This window comes from Phytophthora infestans, genomic scaffold (genome assembly GCF_000142945.1).
Source record: "Phytophthora infestans T30-4 supercont1.3 genomic scaffold, whole genome shotgun sequence".
Lineage (NCBI taxonomy): Eukaryota > Oomycota > Peronosporomycetes > Peronosporales > Peronosporaceae > Phytophthora > Phytophthora infestans.
The window spans coordinates 4353856-4375218 of NW_003303756.1; the positions used below are offsets into that span (position 1 = coordinate 4353856).

Consider the following 21363-nt stretch of genomic DNA (forward strand, 5'->3'; position numbering starts at 1 on the left):
GAGCGCTTATACTTCTCGATCCAGGCGTGCTCGGTCGGCATGAGCGGATACTCGACAATATGCTGATCCCACTCAGCTTGCGTCGGGCGTCGCCCGATGTCACACGAACTGCAACCTTCGCGTACTTTGACATAGCACAAACGGTCTTCGGTCCAAGCGTCGTCGCAGACTTTCAGGCGCAGATCACCGAGTGAATGCTCGGCTTGTAAGGCTTCGCGATCACCGAGCCAGCCGACGACACTTTCTCCAGCCTCATGCATCCGATTCCACCGTCGGATGAATGCGCACCATGATCTCTGCAAAGCTTCGTACGTCGCGCCGTCGAGTGTTTTGTTCCGGAGACGCCTGAAGCGCCGAAAGTGGTCCTGCATGGTGTCCAACGCGTCCGGGGTCACCGCCCCGGACAAGTCGTACAGTGCCCACGGCTTCATATCCTCGTTCATTACGCCGGGCCGAACCCCAAGTCGACTCACGCTCTCAGGTGCGATATCAGCGGTCCACCCACTGTTCAGCGTCGTCGCCGACGCTGGAGCCGTCCGCGTTGTTCCGCTTCCTGCCTGGCTCGCCGCCCCCGTCTGCTGCGCCATGTTGTTCTCGTCCGCGCAAGTTGTATTGTACTGCTCCTGGGCTTCGCAGGAGCTCCCGCCCGTCAAGTTCTCAAGCGCTCTCTTCTCCGCCATTTCCCAGTTTTTCCCGATTGTTCTCCGAAGCGCACCCCCGTTAGGTGATTGCTGTCTTAAGAGGGGGGTGATGTAATGGGCTCTCCCAAGTTACATATGTCGGTAGTTTTATAGGTTCTTTGTAGTGGCTCACACCATTACATAAGTAGGTAGATTTGCATTACAAAAGTAGGTGCAGCAGCACGCGGGTAGCGTGTGCTGAACTGCCGTCACCTTATTGGTTGAAATATGGGAAGCCAGACCCATAATCAACCAATAAGGAGTTGACGTGTATTTGAGTGGTCAGGGCAAGCCGCCCTGGACCTAAATAAAAACAGAGTTGATTTTCCTTCAGACTAAGTACTTGATTTCAGTATCACTGGACTTGTACGCTTCCTCATCACTACGTGTAAGCAAGTAACGGACGCCCCAGGCCCGTTACAGTATCTTGATCCCGGCGGCGATGCAGTTCGTGAAAAACCACCAACTGTCTCCTTGCAGATGAAAGCAATCGTGACAGGGGTAATTTTCCAGACGCCATATTATCCGATCTGTAGCACGCACATACCATTAAAGCTGGAGCTCTTCGTATGAGCTCCATCGCACTCAAGCACCGGTATCCAATTATCTTGAGCAGCAACCAAATAATCGAAGTAGAAAGGAAAGCTAGAAAGAAACGACATTTGTTGTCAAGTTGACAGCAGACTCTGGAACCAGAATTGAGGCCTACGAATGCTCTCAGAAATGAAGGGTGCTTGTCGTACCCTCCTTCTTCTACTGCCATTATCTTCTTTTCTTGAGCGATAGTTCTGTAAGTCAGCGCCGGTTGGTGATCAGCGCTCACGCTGTCAACTTGCTTTAGAGCTGACGCAACTCGTACACGAGCACATCTAAGTCCTGTTACCAATGCACTTTTAAACCAAGGCAGTTTAATTAGTACATTGGAGGAGCACCGCCCCACGGAATCGCAGCTTGTCGAGTGCACAATGTTTAGAGAGTTGAAAACCAGACGATAGGCGGGCAGAACGCAAGTTCTGTGTTTTAACGTTTGGATGGCTGCTTTGTGGTGAAAGAACCATGCCAGTCGCATACGTTAGACCTACAGCCCCAAGTGTTCTTGTGCCCCGAGTGACCTTTTGATCGATGGACTTGTTCACGTTAAACGCGTCCGCGCGATAAAAAAGCTGTACAGGCCAGCGCAGTTGCAAACACATTACACTCCGCGCCACATTAGATCACGCACCCACGTCGGTGGCTCTAGCTCACTCAAATTTTAGAGTTTGGGCGTGTTATTTAGATATGTTGCTCCTGCTATCGCACAAAATAGGCTACATGTGCTAACGATTTCGATTTTGCAGTTTCCACCAGGGCTTCAATACAAACAATTGATTTCGGCACTGCGACACATTAATCACGCACGGCTTAGAATACTGAACTCAAATACAATGCATCGTAATGATAGTGTCTAGTGAACATGAACGCATCAATAATGTATGGGGCGGGAGGTGGTGACGGACGAGCAGGCGGCGGACGTGCGGTCATCGGACGAGCAGGCGGCGGACGTGCGGTCATCACCTCCCGCCCCATACATTATTGATGCGTTCATGCTCACTAGACACTATCATTACGATGCATAGTATTTGAGTTCAGTATTCTAAGCCGTGCGTGATTAATGTGTCGCAGTGCCGAAATCAATTGTTTGTATTGAAGCCCTGGTGGAAACTGCAAAATCGCAATCGTTAGCACATGTAGCCTATTTTGTGCGATACACCGTTCACGCTAATTAGTCGGCCTCTGACTAATAGTGGTGTACGACTTCAGAGTCCCAAAAAATGTCCGACTAATCGAGGTATACTACTCATTGTGGTGTATGGCTATTTATGGTAGAATCCTAGAAGGTTAAATTTGAGCCGACTCCCCAGCTTCCGCGTAGCCCTTCTTGAACTCATCTTGATATTCAGTGACGATGTCCTGCAGGTCTCGGCCAAGCTGATCGACTTTCCAGTAGCCACAAGAGCCAACATCTAATCCACACAAAATCATGGACTTCTTAACCCAGTTGAGACCATTCTTATCTCTCTCGCAATTCACCAGTTGTACGCATTTTGCTGCGGTTTCTAAGAAGAATCTCTTATCTGGGTTCTGCAACGACCCGGAGCCTTGTCGCCAATCTCCACGTCGGATTGCAGCCATATTCCGCTGCTCACAGAGCCGTCGCCAGTGCTCCTTAATTCGCTGCATGGGAAACCGGTCAGCCGGTTGTATTAGGTATGTAGCATTAGCTGGAAAAAAAACTGGACTTTTGTGCGCAATTATTTCGCTACAGCGACGACATCGTCTCCACTATGACCGCTCGCGTTGTCCATACACAGTGTGCGTTCTTTGACGAAAGGTCCTCCTGGCCCCCGACAACGGACTTCATGCAGCCATTGCTGCATCAAACTGTTGTTTATGAAGGCTGTAGGTGAAGTTCGATACGCCGTCCCAGGAGTTGAATCGGGCAAGCCTTGGATTGGATAATTTGCATTCTTATTTTTGAAGATGATCATTGGGCACTCTATTTGTGCGTTGGTTCCGCCACGAAGAAGCACACACATTGTAATCCCTTCGCGTCCTGAAAAACACAAAAAAAAATAAAACGAGAATAAAAAAAGAATTATGAACTTACCAGAAACCACGCTACGATACTTGACGTGGGAGGCGCCATGGAAATCAAGAGTCTTGTCATCATCTAAGTCAATAAAGAAATGACTTTCATCCATGTTGTATTGCAGATCGGGGTCAATGAGACCGTCGTCGAATTGACGCTTTAGACGCCCTAGATGCTCTGCAACAGACGCGTGAATGACGCGCTGCTTTTCGCCGCTGACTTGCTTTTTGCCCTTAAGGCGGCGGTAGACAATGTCATGTCGGTCTGCGAAATCTTGGACTCGACGAGGTGTAACTAGATTAGTAAAGTTTTTACTGTTATATTTAAACGCCTTGTTGTACACTGGTTGAACACTGTCCTCAACCAAAGTCACCGCAATGTCTAATAGCAATCGCGATGACATTTTCACCCCCGCTTTACGTAAGCGATCAAACTCAGACAATAGGATAGGATACAGCCAGACCCAATGCTCACCCAGTTTAGGATCCCTCCCGACAGCTGTCTTCATGACAAATTGGTGACGGTTACCAGCTCCACTGCGCGCGAACTTTCGCTAGCGCTCTCCCTCAGGTTGCACTAGAGCATGGCGCTTGCTCCACCAGTCTTGGATCTTGTTCAGGTTGACGCGGCGGTCATCAGAGTGGAAGTAGGCTGGAAAGGCTTCGATGGCTTTGGCAGGGAGGGCCTTCTCTCCGTGTAATGCTGCTGTCACAGCCATCCACTCCACACACTTGATTCTGTCACTGACAGCGACAACATGCTGCAGAGAACGCTTGTCGTCGGTGCTCATGCGCAGTGCTAAAATACGAATAACAGGCAGTTATTAACTGCAGAGGATCTCGACAGCGACTGAGTGGCTGTGAACAACTGAACGACTAAATCTGGTGTATGACTAAAAATGGTGCACGACTAAAAATGGTAATAGTACTGTCTTGTCCTTTATAAGTACGAAGTATGACTTTTCGAACGACGACTAATTAGCGTGAACGGTGTAATAGGAACAACATATCTAAATAGCACGCCCAAACTCTAAAAATTGAGTGAGCTACAGCCACCGACGTGTGCTTGATCTAATGTGGCGCGGAGTGTATGGATGCTGATACTATGTCTTCCGAACTTGCTAATAAGTAAATCTTGCCTGCCTCCATGCTTGATAAGTTGTTGTGTGGAACCAATTCAGCATTGTTGAATCTGCATGTCTGATTTGAGGATATCTTCCTCGCAACCAATTAAATATGCGGACTTTCTTCAGCATAATTAACCAATCAAAATGAAAAAAAATGCCATGTAGATCAAATTGGGCCACTTACAAAAATACTGATGTATTTGTGGCCAGTCGTGATAAATTATCCAGAAAGCGTTCCCAGAACACACTTTTTTTACACCAAGCGTGTGCAATTCGGGCATAGCGTAGAAGTACACTGAAAAAAGCGGTACATGTATCCCAGTGTAAGTCGCAAGACGATCTACTTTTCTAAATGATCGCTATGGCTGTCGCCAGGCGAGGGGATAAATCAATTGGTCTATCCCCCGAAAATGAATTGCAATCAAAAGGAGAGATTGCACGACCGTTAGATATTGCAACCCAATTGGAGTGGAATCTGAAATACCGACAACGAATGCTGGATATTTTTGTAGTATCGAAGCCCTAATAGTGGCATAATTCCTCCCCTTAATAGCTCGAAAACTAAAACCAAGTTTCGAAAACGAAAAAAATTCAAAGCTGTTTTTAGAGATAGCCTTGGTGCTGGCACTGAATCTTTACACGACGTTACCAGCCACAACAGATGCAAACATAAGTGCTCCGAACCATTTGTTCGAAGCAAACCGTGCCTGAAGGTTAATGGGGTCGTCAAGTTTAGCAGTGTTTACTTGCCACGCCAAATGCGCAGCTCCTCCGGTAAGCCCCAAGAAAAACGGCCAGTCTAGACCAGCCATGTATCCCGCAGTGCCAAACCCGGCGATCGTAGCAGCCGAGAAGAGATTTAGCACCGGCTTCGTCTTGTCGCCAAAAAGCAGAGCTGTCGAACGAACACCAATCTTAATGTCGTCTTTCTTGTCCTGGTGGGCGTACAGCGTATCGTACACTAACGTCCAAGCCACACCACCAGCGTATAGCGGCAAAACCACGGGCCACTCGCATGATCCGTGAACCGCGGCCCATCCCAGCAACGCTCCGTAGTTGAACGTGAGTCCTAAGACTGCTTGTGGCCAATAAGTAAACCTCTTCATCGTCGGATATGTGGCAACGAGTGCGAGCGAGGAAGCACCCATTGCGATACTGTACCAATTAAGTTGCAGCAGTACCGCTAAGCCCGCCGACAATTGACCCGCAAGAAAGCCCCATGCCTGAGGGTATGTGAGCTTTCCCGCAGCCAGCGGTCTCTTGTTAGTGCGTTCCACCTGCTTATCAAAGTCCTTGTCCCACATGTCGTTGATGGTACATCCAGCACCACGCATAATAAATGACCCAGTGCCAAAGAGCGCCAAGAGCTTCAGATCCGGCAATTGACCCGCGGGGGCGGCCATGGCGATACTCCAGAAGCAGGGCCATAACAGCATAAATGTTGGACCCGGGCGGTTAATGCGCGCAATCTGGATGTATGGAAGCATCCACTCCGGAGCGTGACGCTCGGCCCACGTGTCCTTCTCCATGCGAAATGCGTCCTCCTTGGGTTGCAAAACACCAGACTTGTCTTTTTCATTGCTTTGCTTGATGTGAGGCAACGAAGGCGATGGGGACGTACTGAGCCACGATCTCTGATTACCAGAAGACGCGAATGCTTCACAACGAGTGGGTGGCTGCAGCGCGACGGAGGGCGAAGCACCAAAGCGGGAAAAACCAGAGCGAGTTGCTGGCCGGAAAGAGAGCTGAAGAGCTGACAGCGACGCACGGGGGCGCCCTGCGCGAGTGAGCAGGAGTCTGGCAGCCATGCGTCCACAAATTCAACTGTGACGTTATGTTAGGATAATAGGTAAAATCGCGATTGAAATATGACAATAGATGGTTTGACCGACTCGACTTTGCTGTATATTTTCTGTTGCTTCTGCTACATGTTGTACATGTATTACAGTACATGTTGGTTGGCCACTTTAATCTCAGCAACGCTACAGAAACTAACGCTACTGAGATTACTAAGCGCACTTCCAAGAGCTTGTGACACAGTGTATTTAGAATGATATCAGAGTTTATTTTCTTATATGCCAATGTAGACAACAATTTCAATGTTCTTATGGCGATTCCACAATTGTGGGACAGGTATGTGACCGCCCTGAATTGAGAGCGATTTCACGGATAAAGTTTAAACAGAGCGTTGGTCGCGGAATTCTCCACCCCCTTCCCGCTGGCAGTCATTTTGAGTTCTAGTTCCGTCACGTCAACTGAAATCTGGGAACAGTGCAGCTTGCGATGGAGTGGAATCACTCTCGCTATCAATCCCCGAGAGCGTTTCTGCAACAACCGCTTCGGCCTCGATATTGGTACTACGACAACGAAGAAGAAGGAGCTCAACAGGTCTGGCAGCGTGATGTATCACCGCAGCCAAGTCGTTACTCAAATAATGAGTTAGCCTCTACTCCGCCGATCCCCTCGCTCAAGATGGAGTCTCCTGGTCCGAATGGCAGCAATGGGAACGGCCCCATGTCGCTGCAGTCGTTCAGCTCGCTGGGTATGGGTATACCTCAACTTGAGGACTCAACTGAGATCCAGTCATTCCTTTTGCCACAGAACGCTGCATTTACGATTAATCCAGCTCTATCGCCAGTTTTGCCGCCACCGCCTTCCCAACTACAGCACCAATATGGGGCGCAACTCCCACTTCAGCTCTCATCGCAGTTTTCGGAATTTACAGCTGAGCCGGCAAGCTATTACCCGTCACCGATGCCGGTTCCTCCACTGCCAACGCCTCGGGATACTACTCGGTCGTCCGAGGACTATTTTGCTGAAGGTGAAATCGACAGTGGATTTTGATTAACCGGAAAGAGGTTTTACTAACGTGGTATATTTGTCTCTGTCCTCTGATTGCAGGAATTCCAACGCTCCACAGCGTGCACGGTTCGGTACCGACACTACCACTGAGTTTTGGATCTCTGGAGCAAACGCAGCAGCAGCAACCGCACGCTGCATTGGAAGATCAGAATGGCGGATTAAGCGAGCCATTCACCCAAATGGCCACCGCTCAGGAGCCCAAGTTCTCGCCGGACAAACGTAAATTATGCTGTGTGGAAGGGTGCAAGAGTCAAGCTCGAGCCTTTAACCGTTGCAAACGTCACGGCGGGTCGAAGCGCTGCTCGAGTCCCGGTTGTACCAAGAGTGTGCAAAGTCGCGGGCTGTGCATCCGCCACGGCGGTGGCTCTCGTTGTCAGGAGCCCGGTTGCACTCGAGCGTCGCAGAGCCACGGTCGTTGCAAAATGCACGGAGGTGGACGCCCATGCATTGTGGCAGGCTGCGAGAAGAAGGCGCATTTGAAGAGACTATGCCGGCGACACGGTGGCGGTGCCAAGTGCTGTGTGTCGGGGTGCGAGAAGTGGGCTCAGCGTCAGGGCATGTGCATGACGCACTCCAAGGTGGTGGCAACGCAGCCTACCGCTATCGGCATCATCGGCGACGTTGTTGCCTACGGGTCGCCGCCTCCACCGTCCGCTTCAGACTCGCCACCTCCATCGATGCACATGCTCACCGAAGTGTAGGCAGTTGTATTTGCGATTTTGAATTGCGCTTCGCGCAGATTTTCCCGTACCGATTTGCCGTTTCTTTGTTTTGTGCAGGGTTTTAATAAAAAGAAAAAAAAACGTGGATAAAACAAGTCCACATAAACTAAAGCAGGTTTATACCGGTGTTGTTTGCCGGTATATCGAGACAGGGAAGGGCACTAAAGCGAGGCACCTCGACGTTTTTTACATTTCCCTCCCCAAATTCAAACTCCGCACGAAGGAGACCTTCAAGCACCAGCCCACCAGTTCTCGAGCGACAGCGCGTGTGCCAACCAGCGACAATCGTGTCACTAGGCTATCTACAGTTATAGCCTCTACCCCGCAGTTGCGAACAGCGATCACGGCCTACCTCGCTTTAGTCAGCCGAGGCAACATGCTCGACACTAGCAGCTGTGGCTCAAAGCCCCTCGATGCCGAGACGTTTCGAGTGGCAGAAGAACTCATTATGCTGAGCAATCGCGCGGCGTCTGCCTCTTCCATGGACGAGAAATCCAACGATTCGCCCTCCAACATTTCAGGCTTTTTCGATTACGTACGAGGGTGACTTGTGTGCCTTGCTTGTACAGTGCGAAGGATGAGAGCGAAGTCTTATCGTGAAAATAATATCCTTTTTTTTTCGTTTAGACGCCAAAATCAAAGAAACAAGTGGCAAAAGTGACACAAGTGAAGAAGGGACGCTCGCAGAGGTATGGAGAACTACAGTGGAAGGTTCGAGTGCTGCTCTTTAGATTGACGTGTGAGTGTGTGTGTTTGTAGAAATCAATACCCTTTGCCTTTATTATCGAAGAAAGTACGAAAGTGAAGAAGATGCTGCACTAATCTGTATAGTTTAGATTGATAAATCGTTTTGTTGGTGGTGTCGAAGGCAAAGACAAAGGCGCGTTCGTCCCGTGGAGCTGCACATAAGAGCAGCGATCGAGACGGCGTGAAGCAGGAGCCTGTACTTGTACCATCTGTGCAGTCGGCAGTACGTTGCAGATTAATTGTTTCCTAGTGTTTATAGTAGTTTTAACACGTGTGTGGCTTCTTTTTTGGCAGCAGGACATTATTAACTCGCGCTGTGATCTCTCCCAGTCGGAGCTGTTGAAGGAGCATCGCGTCCGTTTCCGCCGCGTTCGTCGGAGGTAATAAACATGTGATGGCACGGAAGTGGTAGTGACACGATTCAAACTAAAAATGTTTCTATGTGACCGCAGGTGGAACATCGAGCAGCGTACCAAGAAGAAAGAGTATCTGGCCCGGTTTCACGTGCAAGGCATCCCTCTCGTGCAGCACCTTGAGGCGCTCACGCACTGGCGGTAGTCGGCCGGATGCCCCCCTCAGAATCTATGCGCTTCATGCCAAAAGGACTGGCGAAACATACTTCAATATGAGCTGGTCGAGGAGCGCGCAATTCAAGTAATCGACAGCAATTGATTTTGGAAAGTTTTGTGCTCAGTTTGGTGCCCAAATCTCCCAGATTGAAAGGTCGGTAATTGCTGTGCAATGGGGTTGTTTCCACGACTTAGAACACACTAGTGAAGATGTTGACAACACCACCGCTTATCCAATGGTGGAGCATCCCAGCATTTGTACCGTAGTACTGCAGTCATCATCATTTTGTTCCACCTCCATACTATATACCCTGCGAAACGTAAAAAGGTTTTGGAAGGCTCTTCAGATCGACACGCAAGCGGAAAGAGATCCCTCTATAAATAAATTCACACAAATTGCATAAAAAATGAAGTACTGCCGGCACCCGCGTGGTGAGATACGTACCGTCTCTTACGCCCCTCTAAGTTTCTCAATTTGTTCTTCTTCCCCCTATTTGAAAAGAAACTCAGAGTCAAAGCGGAGCTGTTTTTCGACGACGAGATTGCCGCGGCAACACGATACGCAGCGTGCACCACACAGCCAAGCGACAGCAGAAGCCAGCGAAGGACAAGACGGCGCTCGAGATCGCAGCTAACGAAGCGCTCTTCGGTCAAACCGGAGGAAGCGCCGACGAAACGTGGACATTAGGGTTGTCATCCACGAGCAGAGGCGGTAGCGGAGGCGGCGGCCCGTGGGGCTCGGCTGACGCTAATTGGTTTGGTTCCAGCCCTTCACAAGCAACTACAGCAACAGCAACTACAACAGAAAGCTTTTTCACTCGCAGTGGCATCCACAACCCAACCCATAGTGGCAACAGTGTCGGCAACAGAGAGTTTAAAGCGAAAGGAGGCGGCGACTCGTTGCCGCTGCCAGGCGTGGACGCCCCTTCAATGGGCAACTACGAACGCGATGGCCACTTTCGCATGCCAATGGCGCTTCGGATAACAGGTCAGCAACAGGTTTCACAGGCCGCGGCAACTTCTACAACTTCCCACCATTTGCCACACAGAGTGAAGAACACCCCGCTTTCAGGCAACAGCAGCAACTCTTCGAGTACAGTACCCTACTTTCACCACTTTCTGGACCGAAGCAGCAGCAGCAGCTCCACGACCTCGTTGCTCTTCAACCAAACGAGCAGTGTTGCAGAGAGTTTGCCTGTATCTGCAGGGAAAAGACCGCGAACAGGCGCCACTAACAGCACAGCCAGCAGCAACTTTTTAGCACCGTTAGGGTTTCCCTCTCCACTGTTTGAGACGGAGCACCCATTACCAGATTTCAGCACCAATTGGGGTTTTAGCAGTCGGAATGTGCCGAGATCCGGCTTGTCGACGTCAACTGCTCCACTTTCCAGTAGCGCCACCATGACAACGACCAGCCACAGCATGAGCAATGTCACTACCACGTCGAATTTATCAGGAATTGGGTCCGGATTCTCGTCGCCGAATGGGGCGTCGATGTTTGCAGGCGTGGACTCTTTTTTGCCGGATTATGACACGTCGTTGTATTCGCTCTGGAATGCTCCGGGAGGCGGCAGTGTGATGGGCTACGAGGCGGAGACCGACGCAACACAGGGACAACAGCAACAGGTCCAGCCGCCATTGTACATGACCTCAGATGACGAGTTGAAAATGGACTATCCGCAGCTTCCAGAGTTTAATCAAGACTTGGATTCCTATCTGAACGACACCATAGAGTCCGGTGCTTCCTCCACGACTGCACTTGGCACGACTACTAATAATGTGATGAAGATGGACCATTTAGTGACGACTGACAGGAGGGCAGGTGCTGGTGTGACAACATTGAGTGCCAGAGAGCCCCAATTGGAGAGGCTGCTCGCTCCAGCGGCTGCAACAGCTACTGCGGAGTTTCTAGTCAAGCGAGATCGTGGTTTAACGGGCCTAGAGACGACTGCGCGCATGTCCAAGAGACCTCGTGGAGCTTACGACGACGCGTACGCAGCTGCGCCGGTGAGTAGTGGCTCAATGGCCGGCTCTACCCCGAGTAGCAGCGCTGCCTCTTTCCGAAGTCTGACCAAGAACCCAACCATTGAGCCGAAGCGGGCTGTGATGCCGTCGTTGGGATCGTATCACAGCGGACAGTCACTGTTAATGCTCACACCCACGTCGACGAGCACGACGCTTATGGTCTCAACTGGTTTTGATGCTTCTACGACACCCACGACTGTAGTCACGTCGACATCGAAAACTGCAGCAGCTGTAGGCAGCACCAAGGCGTCGAAGCGTCCACGCAGCCGACAATGTGAGTTCCCTGGCTGTCCGAACAGAGCGCGATCGCACCAGAAATGCAAAAAGCACGGCGGTGCGCACCAGTGCGTGTTTGAGGGCTGCACGAAGAACAGTCAGAGCCGAGGACTGTGCATCGCTCACGGCGGTGGCTCTCGTTGCAAGAGGGAAGGCTGTGTGCGTGCAGCCCAGTCGAAAGGTCTGTGCAAATCTCACGGTGGCGGTGAATACTGCGCCGTGGAAGGCTGCAACAAGAAGGCGCATCTGAAACATTTGTGTCGTACACATGGTGGAGGCGTCCGCTGTAAGTTTGAGAAATGCTCCAAGTGGGCACAACGCAAAGGGTGGTGTATGGCACACGCGAAGGAGTTTGCGGCGACATGATGACGAATAAGTTTATTGCTTGAAGAGAGATAACAAACAGGGTAGTATTAAGTAGCTGGTGGCTATTTTTTTTATTGAGAGAGCACAAGTGAGCTATTATGGACACATAAACCTTCACTACCATACTACTACTTCGAAGTAGTAATAAAGCGAAAGTGGGCTTTATTGCTGCGTAGGAGATAGCATTAGAGAACGTCGACTGAACCCACTGTAACTCTGATGTACAGTGTATCACTCCACAACATACACAGACGCGCACTCGTAAGAAAATACTTTTTCAAGTGGACTCCAAAAAAAACTTGAGCGCGTCAGAATACTGACTGGGGTTGCGCTCTGACCTTCCGCTTGCACCTTTGCTTCTTCTTGCCCCCCTCGCCTTTAAGACTTCGTCTTCTTTCCCGGTGCGTTCATACCCTCCGACGCGGAAGCTCGACGTTATCACTCTAAACTATGCTATAAGTAATTCAAAACGGTCTGCTGTGTTCGCGCAACAGAAGGAGAAGCCATCCCCGAGCTGGCAACAGAAGACGGTCCCGGGCTGCTCCCTGGGCTCGGAAGACTCTCCTCGTCGTGGTCAGGATCATCGTCAGTACTCGATGGCGACAGAGGCGTGGGGTCAAAGAGATTGTACAGCTCGGACCACGGCAGCTCCTCCGTCGAGACAACTCGTCGAGCTGGTTGCTCCTCCTGGAACAATGAGTGCGTTTGAAGTCCTCCGGGAACTTGCAGGTGGTTCATATGTACCTGTTGGTGCTGCTGGCTGATCATCATTTGCTCTGCCAGTCGCTGAATCAGTTGCTGCTGGTGCCGCAACAACTCTTGCTGCTCGCGTTGGTGTCGCTGGAGCTGTTGGTTCTGCTGGTCGATGAGCAGCTGCTGCTGCTGGTGCCTAAGTTGCTGGGGCTGTTGCTGTTGTAGACCTGGGTTCTGTAACATGCCGCCACCACCCATCAAGTCGTCAAGACCACGGTAGTCGAAGCCCGACGATGCGCTGTCCACAAGGACAGAGGACACAGGAGGACATACCGCCATTGGTGAGGATATCGAGCCGAAAATATTCTCCATCTTGAACGGCGGTACATCTGTCATTGGCGACGTGACGTCCACAAAACCTGTACAAGTAGACGCCGAGGGTGGCGTCATGCGCACAGCGGAGGAAGAAACACTGGGACGACGTCCATTGGTCATGTCTTCCTCAGAGGGCGAAAAGATCGGGGAAGCACTTAAACAGCTGGAAACAACTGTCGACGCCGGTGATGCCGGGGGCTGAGACATCAGTGCATGTGCTGAAGGCGAGGCTGCTCCTGTCCGCGTCGCACGCTTTCGCTTGAGATTTCTGTCGTCCAACGTCTCCTGGTTCTCGAAAGCCTCGGCTTCGGGCTTGATAGCGGCGTGACTAGCTCTTCGACTGGAGTAGATAGAGAAGCCGTCTGAGCGTAGACGCTCGAGACAGTACATGTAAGAGCCCATGGGTTTCATGAACAGCACCTCCAATACATGTTGCGCGTCGCTCCCAGATAGCCCCTGGCCACGAGGTGCAGTCCAGCCGTAATGCCAGGCCTTGCACTCGGCGTTGAACTCGAAGATCGCTGACTGAGACGAGGTCTCCATAGCAGCACCACGTAAAATCCCAGGGAACAGCGGATTCATCGGGTGCTGCTTGTCACGCACCCACGCGAGCACGTCTGTCTTCTCAATAGTCTGTCCAGGGAAGACCTCGGGCCCCGAGACGGTCTGGTCAAACGTGCCCTCGAGGTTCAGAAAGCGTGCAAAGGCCAACACGGCCGGACGTGTCGTCTGAATGGGGCAAATCTTGACTCCTCCTGACTCCGTCACGCGACTGACAGCCACGTGCACTCGGATGGAATCTCCACAGAAGCCAGAGCTCACGTGGCGGCCATTTCGACAACAAGGGAAGCAGCGTAAGTTCTTCTGTCCTCCTTTCTTGTTGTTGCGCTGGTAGCGCGGTCGGAAGAGCTGGAAATCCTTGGTAGGAGCCACAAAAGACGCGCGTACGTTCAGTCCGTGTGGATTCTCGCACGAATCGTTGCAGCACGGGCCAGGAACGCTCTGATACACGAGATTTTCATCTTCTTCGGGGTCGTCGCCTCTCATGGGTTTAGTGTTGCCGTCCGACTCGATCCAAGTGCCGAAACCTGCTTCAATCTGGTACGTAGGGGGCTCCAATAGTAGCGAGTCGCGTGCTGCCAATAGTTTGTAAAAGTCCACGCCGCTCTCGACCGTTGATGGGTAGATCTGGCGCATTGCCTGTAATCCAGAGTACTTGACCTAGAATAAATATGGAAAAGTTAGCAAATTACGACTAAAATAAGGCACGAGTCCGTCAATTCAGACACGTACGATCGACGTGTAGGTGAACTCTCCAGGTGGCGGACGCACCACGCACGTGGACACGTGACCCACGGTGTGTGTGGTCTTGAGGATCATGCGAAGTAAGCGCTCGAACTCTTCTACGTGGCGAGGGTCTACGCACATGCGTGTGACCATTACGGCCTAAGTAAGAGACGCATGTACAGTTATCATTAATCCGAATGATCGATCGGCCGTGAAGTGTCCGAGATGCGTCAGAGAGGTACAGGCACAAACCTCTTCATCGTCCTTGATGTTTGTGGATTGCAGCACCTCCTTAAGCATACGGAAAGACAGAAAACTGCGCGTGAGCTCGGCGCTCTTGGCCTCTTGGTCCCCCATCGCGTTGAGCTGGTATTGGGTGCTTGGGTGGAAGATCACGGGTCCTCTTCTTGCCTTTAAGTGCTGCACTGTACTGTATGTATGATGTTGTCCTGTGCGCGCTTCGTTCTTCGTGTGTAGGGTGAGTGGTGCGAAGAGGGACCATCACTCTGTGAGACTTCGTCTGGGATATCTGATACTTAAAATAGCGGAACCTGTGCTACATAAATTAGATATTTTAGGAGTGCATTGAAAGCATAACTACTACCATTTATAAACCCTCCATATTTGATCGATGCCTTTGAAATTGAATAGTTTGCAGTGAAGGTGACGACGTTTTTCTGTAACGGACATCAATTCACCAATCACAGCGCCACATTGATTAAACTTCCAAAATAATTACAAGCGTGATCGCTGCTGATTACGGATAGTGATCAGAGGTCGCAAACGTAATTTTCCGGTTAACTGAAAGCCCTTGTCATCGAGTTTCGGATGACCATGGCCAACCGTACGGCCTCTGACTCCCCCCCCCACATAATACCAGTGTGCGTCTAGGAGCGCTGATGCTCTTGCAATAGTGCTCCAGCGGCTACCGGGTTGTCGACAGTGGCGCTGCTGCTCGTCTGCTGCTCATTGTGCTCCAGCAAGGCCTTGCGCATCGAAGCGCACAACTCCAGCGTCGGCAGTTGTGATATAGTCGGCTTCGTAGCCCCCTCAGCTTGGCTGGGGTCGGTAGCGTCCTCATTGTTCTGCCTATGTGAGGACACTGATCTGGTATGGAGACACGATGCAAACCAGATTCAGAACACAGTTGATCAAAAAGGAAATGCATGCTGCCTCGACAACGCAAGGCACCTACCTACCTCGACGTCTTCTTCGCGTTCGACTTCTTCCGCGAGTTGTTGGGTTTCATGTGAGCAGGAGTTGGAGTTGTGCCGTCGTCGCGCACCGGCGACTTAAAAAGAGTGTTCGGACATTCTCTGGGCGAAATCTTCCGAATTCCTAGCAGCTGGGCAATCGAGTACTCGAGTTTGTCAGGGGTACTATCTTCTGTTTCTCCACTTCCACTCAGGACCCGGTGGCTCATTAACGCTCGCTGCTTTCTCACCCGATTTTGCTGAGCGTTTTGTTTCATTGGTCCGATCCTCGGTGTTGGCAACAAATTCCTCGCTAGCTTCTTCTGACGGCGACTTTGTCAAAAACACTCCAGCGTCACTAGTGTTAGCCTGGTCCTCGAGCTCATGCGATGCATTCTCCGAGTTGAGCTTTCCTGCCAGAATATCGGCCAGCGATCCCAGCTCCACACGCTCATATCGAACGCGATCCTGCGTCATTTTATCAGCAGTGTTTGCCTGAACCTGTGCTATTTCACTAATCTCGTCCCGTGCAACTTTCGCCATCTGTGTATCCCTGCTTACTGGAGCAGCTTCGGTTGCTTCAACTAATTTACTCTTCGGGCTCACGTCGGATACAACAACCTCAGCACCACCGTCGTCTTTGTCGTCACGCTGAGCTGTCCCCCAGCCGTGCAGCGCTCTATCCTCCATATCCACACCTCCTGCATCAACCTTCTTCTTCTTCTCGTCACAGACCAAATCGTCCGGAACCGGAGTAGTAGCATAGTACTCATCAAAGCACCTCTTGCAGTAGTAACATCCGTCATTCTCGTCCAGGATAGCCTCCTTTTCAGCTCCTTCACACGTCGTGCATGGCGGTACCTCCCGCTTTGTCTCCTTTTCCACCGACTGCAGTGTGTTGATCAGCTTCTGCGCTTTCCTCTTCAGTGCCTCTGCCCGCCTCACCCCTTGATACAGCACTCGATATCCCCCCAGAACGTCCCGGAGTGAGCACTGCTCCACTATTTGCAACGCGTAGTCCAGATTTTGCACGGCCTCCTGCAGCAGCTTCGACGCCGTGGGACTTCCCTTTGACTGCATTGCAATCTGCACACAGGCTTCACCGATGTTCCCGGAAAGCACAAACATTCCTGCATAGTCCTGTGAGGCATACGCGCCACTCAGCGCCTCCTTCCATGTCTCCACCGCATGCTCGTCGAGTCCTTCGTTGGCCAAGATGCGGCCCTGGCGGATGGCATAACGGGTATCTTCCATTGGTCAAAAGGTCAAGTGTTCTTGAAGCAATTTTATCGTAAACATGTCTAATATTCCCCCTAATAAAGCTCTGTAAAACAGTTTTACTGTAAAACTTTTACTAAAACTAGAGGCCTCACTCTTAAAGATGGCACGGAAGGACCCCGTCGAAAGGTTCTTGGAACTCCTGCGTCTGCGCACTGTCAGCGCGGAAGGACCAAGTGGCAGCTACAATGAGGTAACGCAGAGTTGATACGGCGCTAGCATCGCTATGAGGAGCTAATTAGTGCGCTGTCGTCGGTTTTTGAGTGTGCACAATGGCTTCGTGGATACCTGGAAGAGCGTAAATCGAATGCATCCAATTTGCAAGAGAAATTACCTGACTATTAATAATTTGATCTGCTTGTAATCTTTCCAGTTGGACTTCGGGTGCAGATTTTCTCGCCTGTTGATGGCAAACCAGTCGTTCTGGTACGGACACCCCAATTTCACTAGTGCAGTGCTTTCCTGTTTATGACGTTGAGGTGTTGGTTGATGTAGGCGACATGGGAAGGCGAAGACCCAACTCTTCCTGGCATAATCCTGAACTCTCATTATGACGTGGTGCCAGCAATGGCCGAGCACTGGCAGTACGACCCCTTCGATGTGAGCTTGGCTTTCGTGGATGCTTACTAAAAAGCGATAATTTGATGGGAATTTGCCTGCTGCGTTCGGGACTAGGCAAAAGTGCTCGAGTATTTACGGGCGAGGGGCTCAGGATATGAAGAGTGTGTGTATTCAGTACGTGGAAGCAGTGCACACTCTCATGTCTTCGGGGTTCAAGCCCAAGCGCAACATTTACCTGCTGTTTGTTCCGGACGAGGAAATTGGAGGTGCCGCGGGAATGGCCAAATTTCTGGAAACCGACCAATTCAAATCGATCATGCCCGTTGCTTTCGCATTTGATGAGGGGTTGGCTAATCCGGGTGATGCATTCACCGTCTTCTACGGGGAACGGTCTCCGTGGTGGGTGTATGTTAAAGCCGAGGGACCCACGGGCCACGGCAGTCGATTTATCAAAGACACAGCTACCATGAAGATCATTGACATTTGCAACAAGGCACTAGCATTCCGTGACGAGCAGGAGAAGGCTCTTGGAGCGGACAACGGGTGTAAACACGGTGATATGAAGAAGAAAAAACTTGGAGACGTCACAACGATTAATATCACGGCGCTACAGAGTGGAGTTTCTCAGGATGGTGGGAAAACCCACGCACTTAACGTGATCCCGACGGAAGCTATCGCTGGTTTTGACATTCGCGTATCGCCTGAGATGGATATGAACGCGATGAAAACTAAGCTGAATGAATGGTGCGCTGCCGAGGGGGTATCCTGGGACTTTGCCTCGTGGACGGACCCACTGCACGACCACTACGTTACTTCCCTGGATGCGGACAACGTGTGGTGGCAGCGTTTTCGGAAAGCGTGTGCCCAAATTGGAGAAACGCTGGAGACGGAGATTTTTCCAGCGGCTACTGACAGTCGCTTCCTGCGCCAGTTGGGCGTCCCAGCAATCGGCTTCTCACCCATGAAGCGAACCGAGATTCAGTTACACGAACACAATGAGAGCCTCCCTAAGGATACGTTTCTACATGGCGTTAGCGTTTACGTGAGTGTGTTCCAAGAGATGTTTGCTTAGGCCCAGTCTCAACCAACCGGCATCGAACTGCACGGTCCACAAGTTCGTTTCTTCCGGTATACGCACTGGTATACGAATACAGTAGTATGCCTTAAAATCATAGTCAAATGAAACCCTGCTTGTTTGCCAACTAACCATGCGAGAGCCTGTGGCGAGGCATCACACGGCAATTACCATACATGCGCCACCACCGGCTAATAAATTATAAATGAAAGCAGTAACAATTTGAAGCACTTCCTTATTTAAGTGTTGAGCTCACTTTGCTTGTTTCCAAGCTCGACATCTCTACTTCTTCTTAAGAGAGGCGAGATACATTCCCAATGATTTCTGCACCTTGTCTGTCTGCGCAAAGTCCGTAAACGCCTCCAGATCTTTCTCCCGGATGGAAATCAGTCGGTCCGCCGTCTCCTGGCGCATCAGTTGTTTGGTCTTGATACGCGCCGCGTCTACCGTGTCATCAGCAGCAACAAATTAGCCGTCCATAGGTTTACTGCTGCACTTAAGATCAGTGTACCAGTAACCTACCTGGAATAGCGAGCCACTTGCCCATCGCAGCCTCGGCACGCGGGAATACTTCCTCCACGGCCACAGCCTCGTCCACCAAGCCAATGGCCTTCGCCTTGGTCGCATCCACCTGCAGTCCGAGTCCCAGCATCTTCTCAGCCTCACGGTGGCCGATAGTATTGACAAACGTGTCACGGAACCACGTGGGGGCTACAATGCCCAACTGTGTCTCGTTTAGGCCGATCATGGGCTTGCCACTCGTCATGATGCGGTAGTCACAGCACATGGCCAGCAGACAACCTCCAGCTGGACTATGACCTTCGATGGCAGCGACTGCAGCAAGGCGCGTCGTGTACAGACGGAGGTACAGATCTTGAAGAGACGTCCAGAATTTGGTGATCTTCGCTGGCTGTTTCAATTTTAATGTTGCGGTAAGAAATGTGATTCAGACACACACACACATAAAGTACAAAATTTTCACTAGAGGTCTACCTGTGGTTGATACATCTCCATGATGTCCAGACCAGCGGAGAATACCTTCTGGTTGGAAGACGCCAGGATGAAGCCGCTGCAACAAAAAGGAATTATTCATACACCAGACGTGTCAATCCATGGATCGACGCGCGAGTTCCAATGGTATCGGATCGTACCGCACGCTCTTATCGTCTTCAAGCTTCTTGATGGTCGCATCCAGCTCTCGGATCAACTGTCCAAGTACACAACATATACATTAGCTACAATCGACTCTAGTACGTCTCTGCAGTCCCACGTACAGTCGTGTTGAGCGAGTTGACGGGTGGGCGGTTCATCCGCACGACCGCGTACTTGTCCTTCTTCTCCACCAGCACCAGCGGTTCACTCGACGAGGAGAAAGCGCGTGTCGCCAGCGCACCCAGACGTGGCGGATACAGCAGCGCAGGCTTCATGATGGTAGGTAACATGGTGGTCGTCGTGGGGTCTCCGATAATGAAGCAGAGCTCAAACGTGGATCTTGGGATTCCGACGTGTGACGTGAATAAGCAGCTTCAATTCTATCATTTAGCATAATAAACTATTTATAGCAGGTTTTTAAATGGCTACAGTTTTCACGTGCGTCACACCACAAGATTGTTTGAGCAACGTCCATCGATCGGTGGCGCCCATCATAATCCCATTCCAACGCAAGGGCGCCACTCGATCATGACGACGCCAAGCGGTAAGACTGTCGGCATCTGCGGCGCCACGGGTGCTGTGGGCATCGAGATCATCTCGGTGCTGGCTGCGCACAAGTTCCCGGTCAAGCAGCTGGTGCTGTTCGCGTCCTCTCGATCGGCCGGTAAGAAGGTGGAGACACCATTCGGAGAGGTGACCATCTCGCTCTTCTCGGTGGAGAAGGCGGCCAAACTCGACTACGTCTTCTTGGCTGTGTCGGGCGATTTCTCACTGCAATACGCCAAGGAACTGGCTGCGGTGCCCAATGGACCCGTGGTCATTGACAACTCGTCGGCCTTCCGTCGCGACCCGGAGACTCCGCTCGTCATCCCGGAGATCAACGGTCACGTGCTTATCCAGAAGGACGGAAAGCCGCAACCCAAACTCATTGCCAACCCCAACTGCACCACGGCCATCGCTGCCATGGCGCTCTGGCCGCTGCACTGCGAGTTTGGCATCAAGAAGCTCATCGTGTCCACATACCAGGCGGCCAGCGGAGCTGGAGCCGCCGGTATGGAGGAGCTGGCCGATGGCGCTAAGGCCTTCTTGGCTGACGAGCCTGTGACCTACAAGGTTTTCTCGTACCCGCTTCCGTTTAACCTCATCCCGCACATTGACAAGTTCCAGGAGAATGGCTACACTAAAGAGGAGATGAAGGTCACATGGGAGACGCGCAAGATCTTTGGCGAGCCCAACCTCGCTGTGAGCTGCACGGCCGCCCGTATCCCCATCATGCGCGCGCACTCGGAAGCTCTCTCTATCGAGACGGAGAAGCCCGCTAACATCGCCCGAGCCCGTGAGATTCTGGCCAAGGCGGACGGTGTGGATCTCGTCGACGAGCCGGAGAAGCTGCTGTATCCCATGCCCAAGAACGCCACCAAGAAGTTTAACATTGAAGCCGGCCGACTGCGCAAGAGCTTGGTCTTCGGCGACCACGGCCTGGAGCTGTTCGTGTCTGGTGACCAGCTCCTGCGCGGTGCGGCGCTGAACGCCGTGCTGATCGCCGAGTTCCTCGAGAACCCGCGCTCGACTCCGCAGTTTACTAAGAAGCCTACCACATGCACGCTATCGAAGGACCAGCAGCAGATGGTGCTGGGCCTCGTGGCCGGTGTCGCGGTGAGTGTGGCCTCTGTACTGGCCTACGGTCTAGTCAAGAAGAACTAAGTCAACTAAAGACACACAGCTCCGTACAGTTTCTGATCTCTTC

At 51.5% G+C, this 21363-nt stretch overlaps 9 protein-coding genes across 9 annotated transcripts; 5 read left to right on the forward strand and 4 right to left on the reverse strand.

The window, feature by feature from the left end:
* Positions 1-3862: 3862 nt before the first annotated feature.
* On the reverse strand, positions 3863-6243 carry PITG_02846 (para-hydroxybenzoate-polyprenyltransferase, putative; the record flags this gene model as incomplete). The annotated part of the gene is made up of 3 exons (XM_002907683.1): positions 3863-4107; positions 4695-4730; positions 5085-6243. The coding sequence occupies 3 exons, from the start codon at positions 6241-6243 to the stop codon at positions 3863-3865; spliced, it is 1440 nt and encodes a 479-aa protein (XP_002907729.1).
* Positions 6244-6718: 475 nt separating this feature from the next.
* Positions 6719-7998, forward strand: PITG_02847 (uncharacterized protein; the record flags this gene model as incomplete). The annotated part of the gene is made up of 2 exons (XM_002907684.1): positions 6719-7256; positions 7337-7998. The coding sequence occupies 2 exons, from the start codon at positions 6719-6721 to the stop codon at positions 7996-7998; spliced, it is 1200 nt and encodes a 399-aa protein (XP_002907730.1).
* Positions 7999-8395: 397 nt separating this feature from the next.
* Positions 8396-9324, forward strand: PITG_02848 (uncharacterized protein; the record flags this gene model as incomplete). Its single annotated transcript, XM_002907685.1, has 3 exons — positions 8396-8554; positions 9061-9146; positions 9219-9324. The coding sequence occupies 3 exons, from the start codon at positions 8396-8398 to the stop codon at positions 9322-9324; spliced, it is 351 nt and encodes a 116-aa protein (XP_002907731.1).
* Positions 9325-9742: 418 nt separating this feature from the next.
* Positions 9743-12002, forward strand: PITG_02849 (uncharacterized protein; the record flags this gene model as incomplete). Its single annotated transcript, XM_002907686.1, has 2 exons — positions 9743-9767; positions 9838-12002. 2 exons carry the CDS (start codon positions 9743-9745, stop codon positions 12000-12002), a joined length of 2190 nt encoding a protein of 729 aa, XP_002907732.1.
* Positions 12003-12323: 321 nt separating this feature from the next.
* On the reverse strand, positions 12324-14714 carry PITG_02850 (uncharacterized protein; the record flags this gene model as incomplete). The annotated part of the gene is made up of 3 exons (XM_002907687.1): positions 12324-14291; positions 14364-14516; positions 14610-14714. The coding sequence occupies 3 exons, from the start codon at positions 14712-14714 to the stop codon at positions 12456-12458; spliced, it is 2094 nt and encodes a 697-aa protein (XP_002907733.1).
* A 530-nt stretch (positions 14715-15244) lies between these two features.
* PITG_02851 (uncharacterized protein) lies at positions 15245-16804 on the reverse strand (the record flags this gene model as incomplete). The annotated part of the gene is made up of 3 exons (XM_002907688.1): positions 15245-15464; positions 15557-15740; positions 15802-16804. The coding sequence occupies 3 exons, from the start codon at positions 16802-16804 to the stop codon at positions 15245-15247; spliced, it is 1407 nt and encodes a 468-aa protein (XP_002907734.1).
* A 127-nt stretch (positions 16805-16931) lies between these two features.
* On the forward strand, positions 16932-18461 carry PITG_02852 (aminoacylase, metalloprotease family M20A, putative; the record flags this gene model as incomplete). Its single annotated transcript, XM_002907689.1, has 5 exons — positions 16932-17021; positions 17093-17126; positions 17202-17254; positions 17324-17428; positions 17511-18461. 5 exons carry the CDS (start codon positions 16932-16934, stop codon positions 18459-18461), a joined length of 1233 nt encoding a protein of 410 aa, XP_002907735.1.
* Positions 18462-18670: 209 nt separating this feature from the next.
* Positions 18671-19952, reverse strand: PITG_02853 (3,2-trans-enoyl-CoA isomerase, mitochondrial precursor; the record flags this gene model as incomplete). Its single annotated transcript, XM_002907690.1, has 5 exons — positions 18671-18907; positions 18987-19374; positions 19458-19533; positions 19616-19671; positions 19739-19952. The coding sequence occupies 5 exons, from the start codon at positions 19904-19906 to the stop codon at positions 18747-18749; spliced, it is 849 nt and encodes a 282-aa protein (XP_002907736.1).
* A 128-nt stretch (positions 19953-20080) lies between these two features.
* Positions 20081-21353, forward strand: PITG_02854 (aspartate-semialdehyde dehydrogenase, putative; the record flags this gene model as incomplete). The annotated part of the gene is made up of 1 exon (XM_002907691.1): positions 20081-21353. The coding sequence occupies one exon, from the start codon at positions 20145-20147 to the stop codon at positions 21318-21320; it is 1176 nt and encodes a 391-aa protein (XP_002907737.1).
* Between the last annotated feature and the right edge of the window lie 10 nt (positions 21354-21363).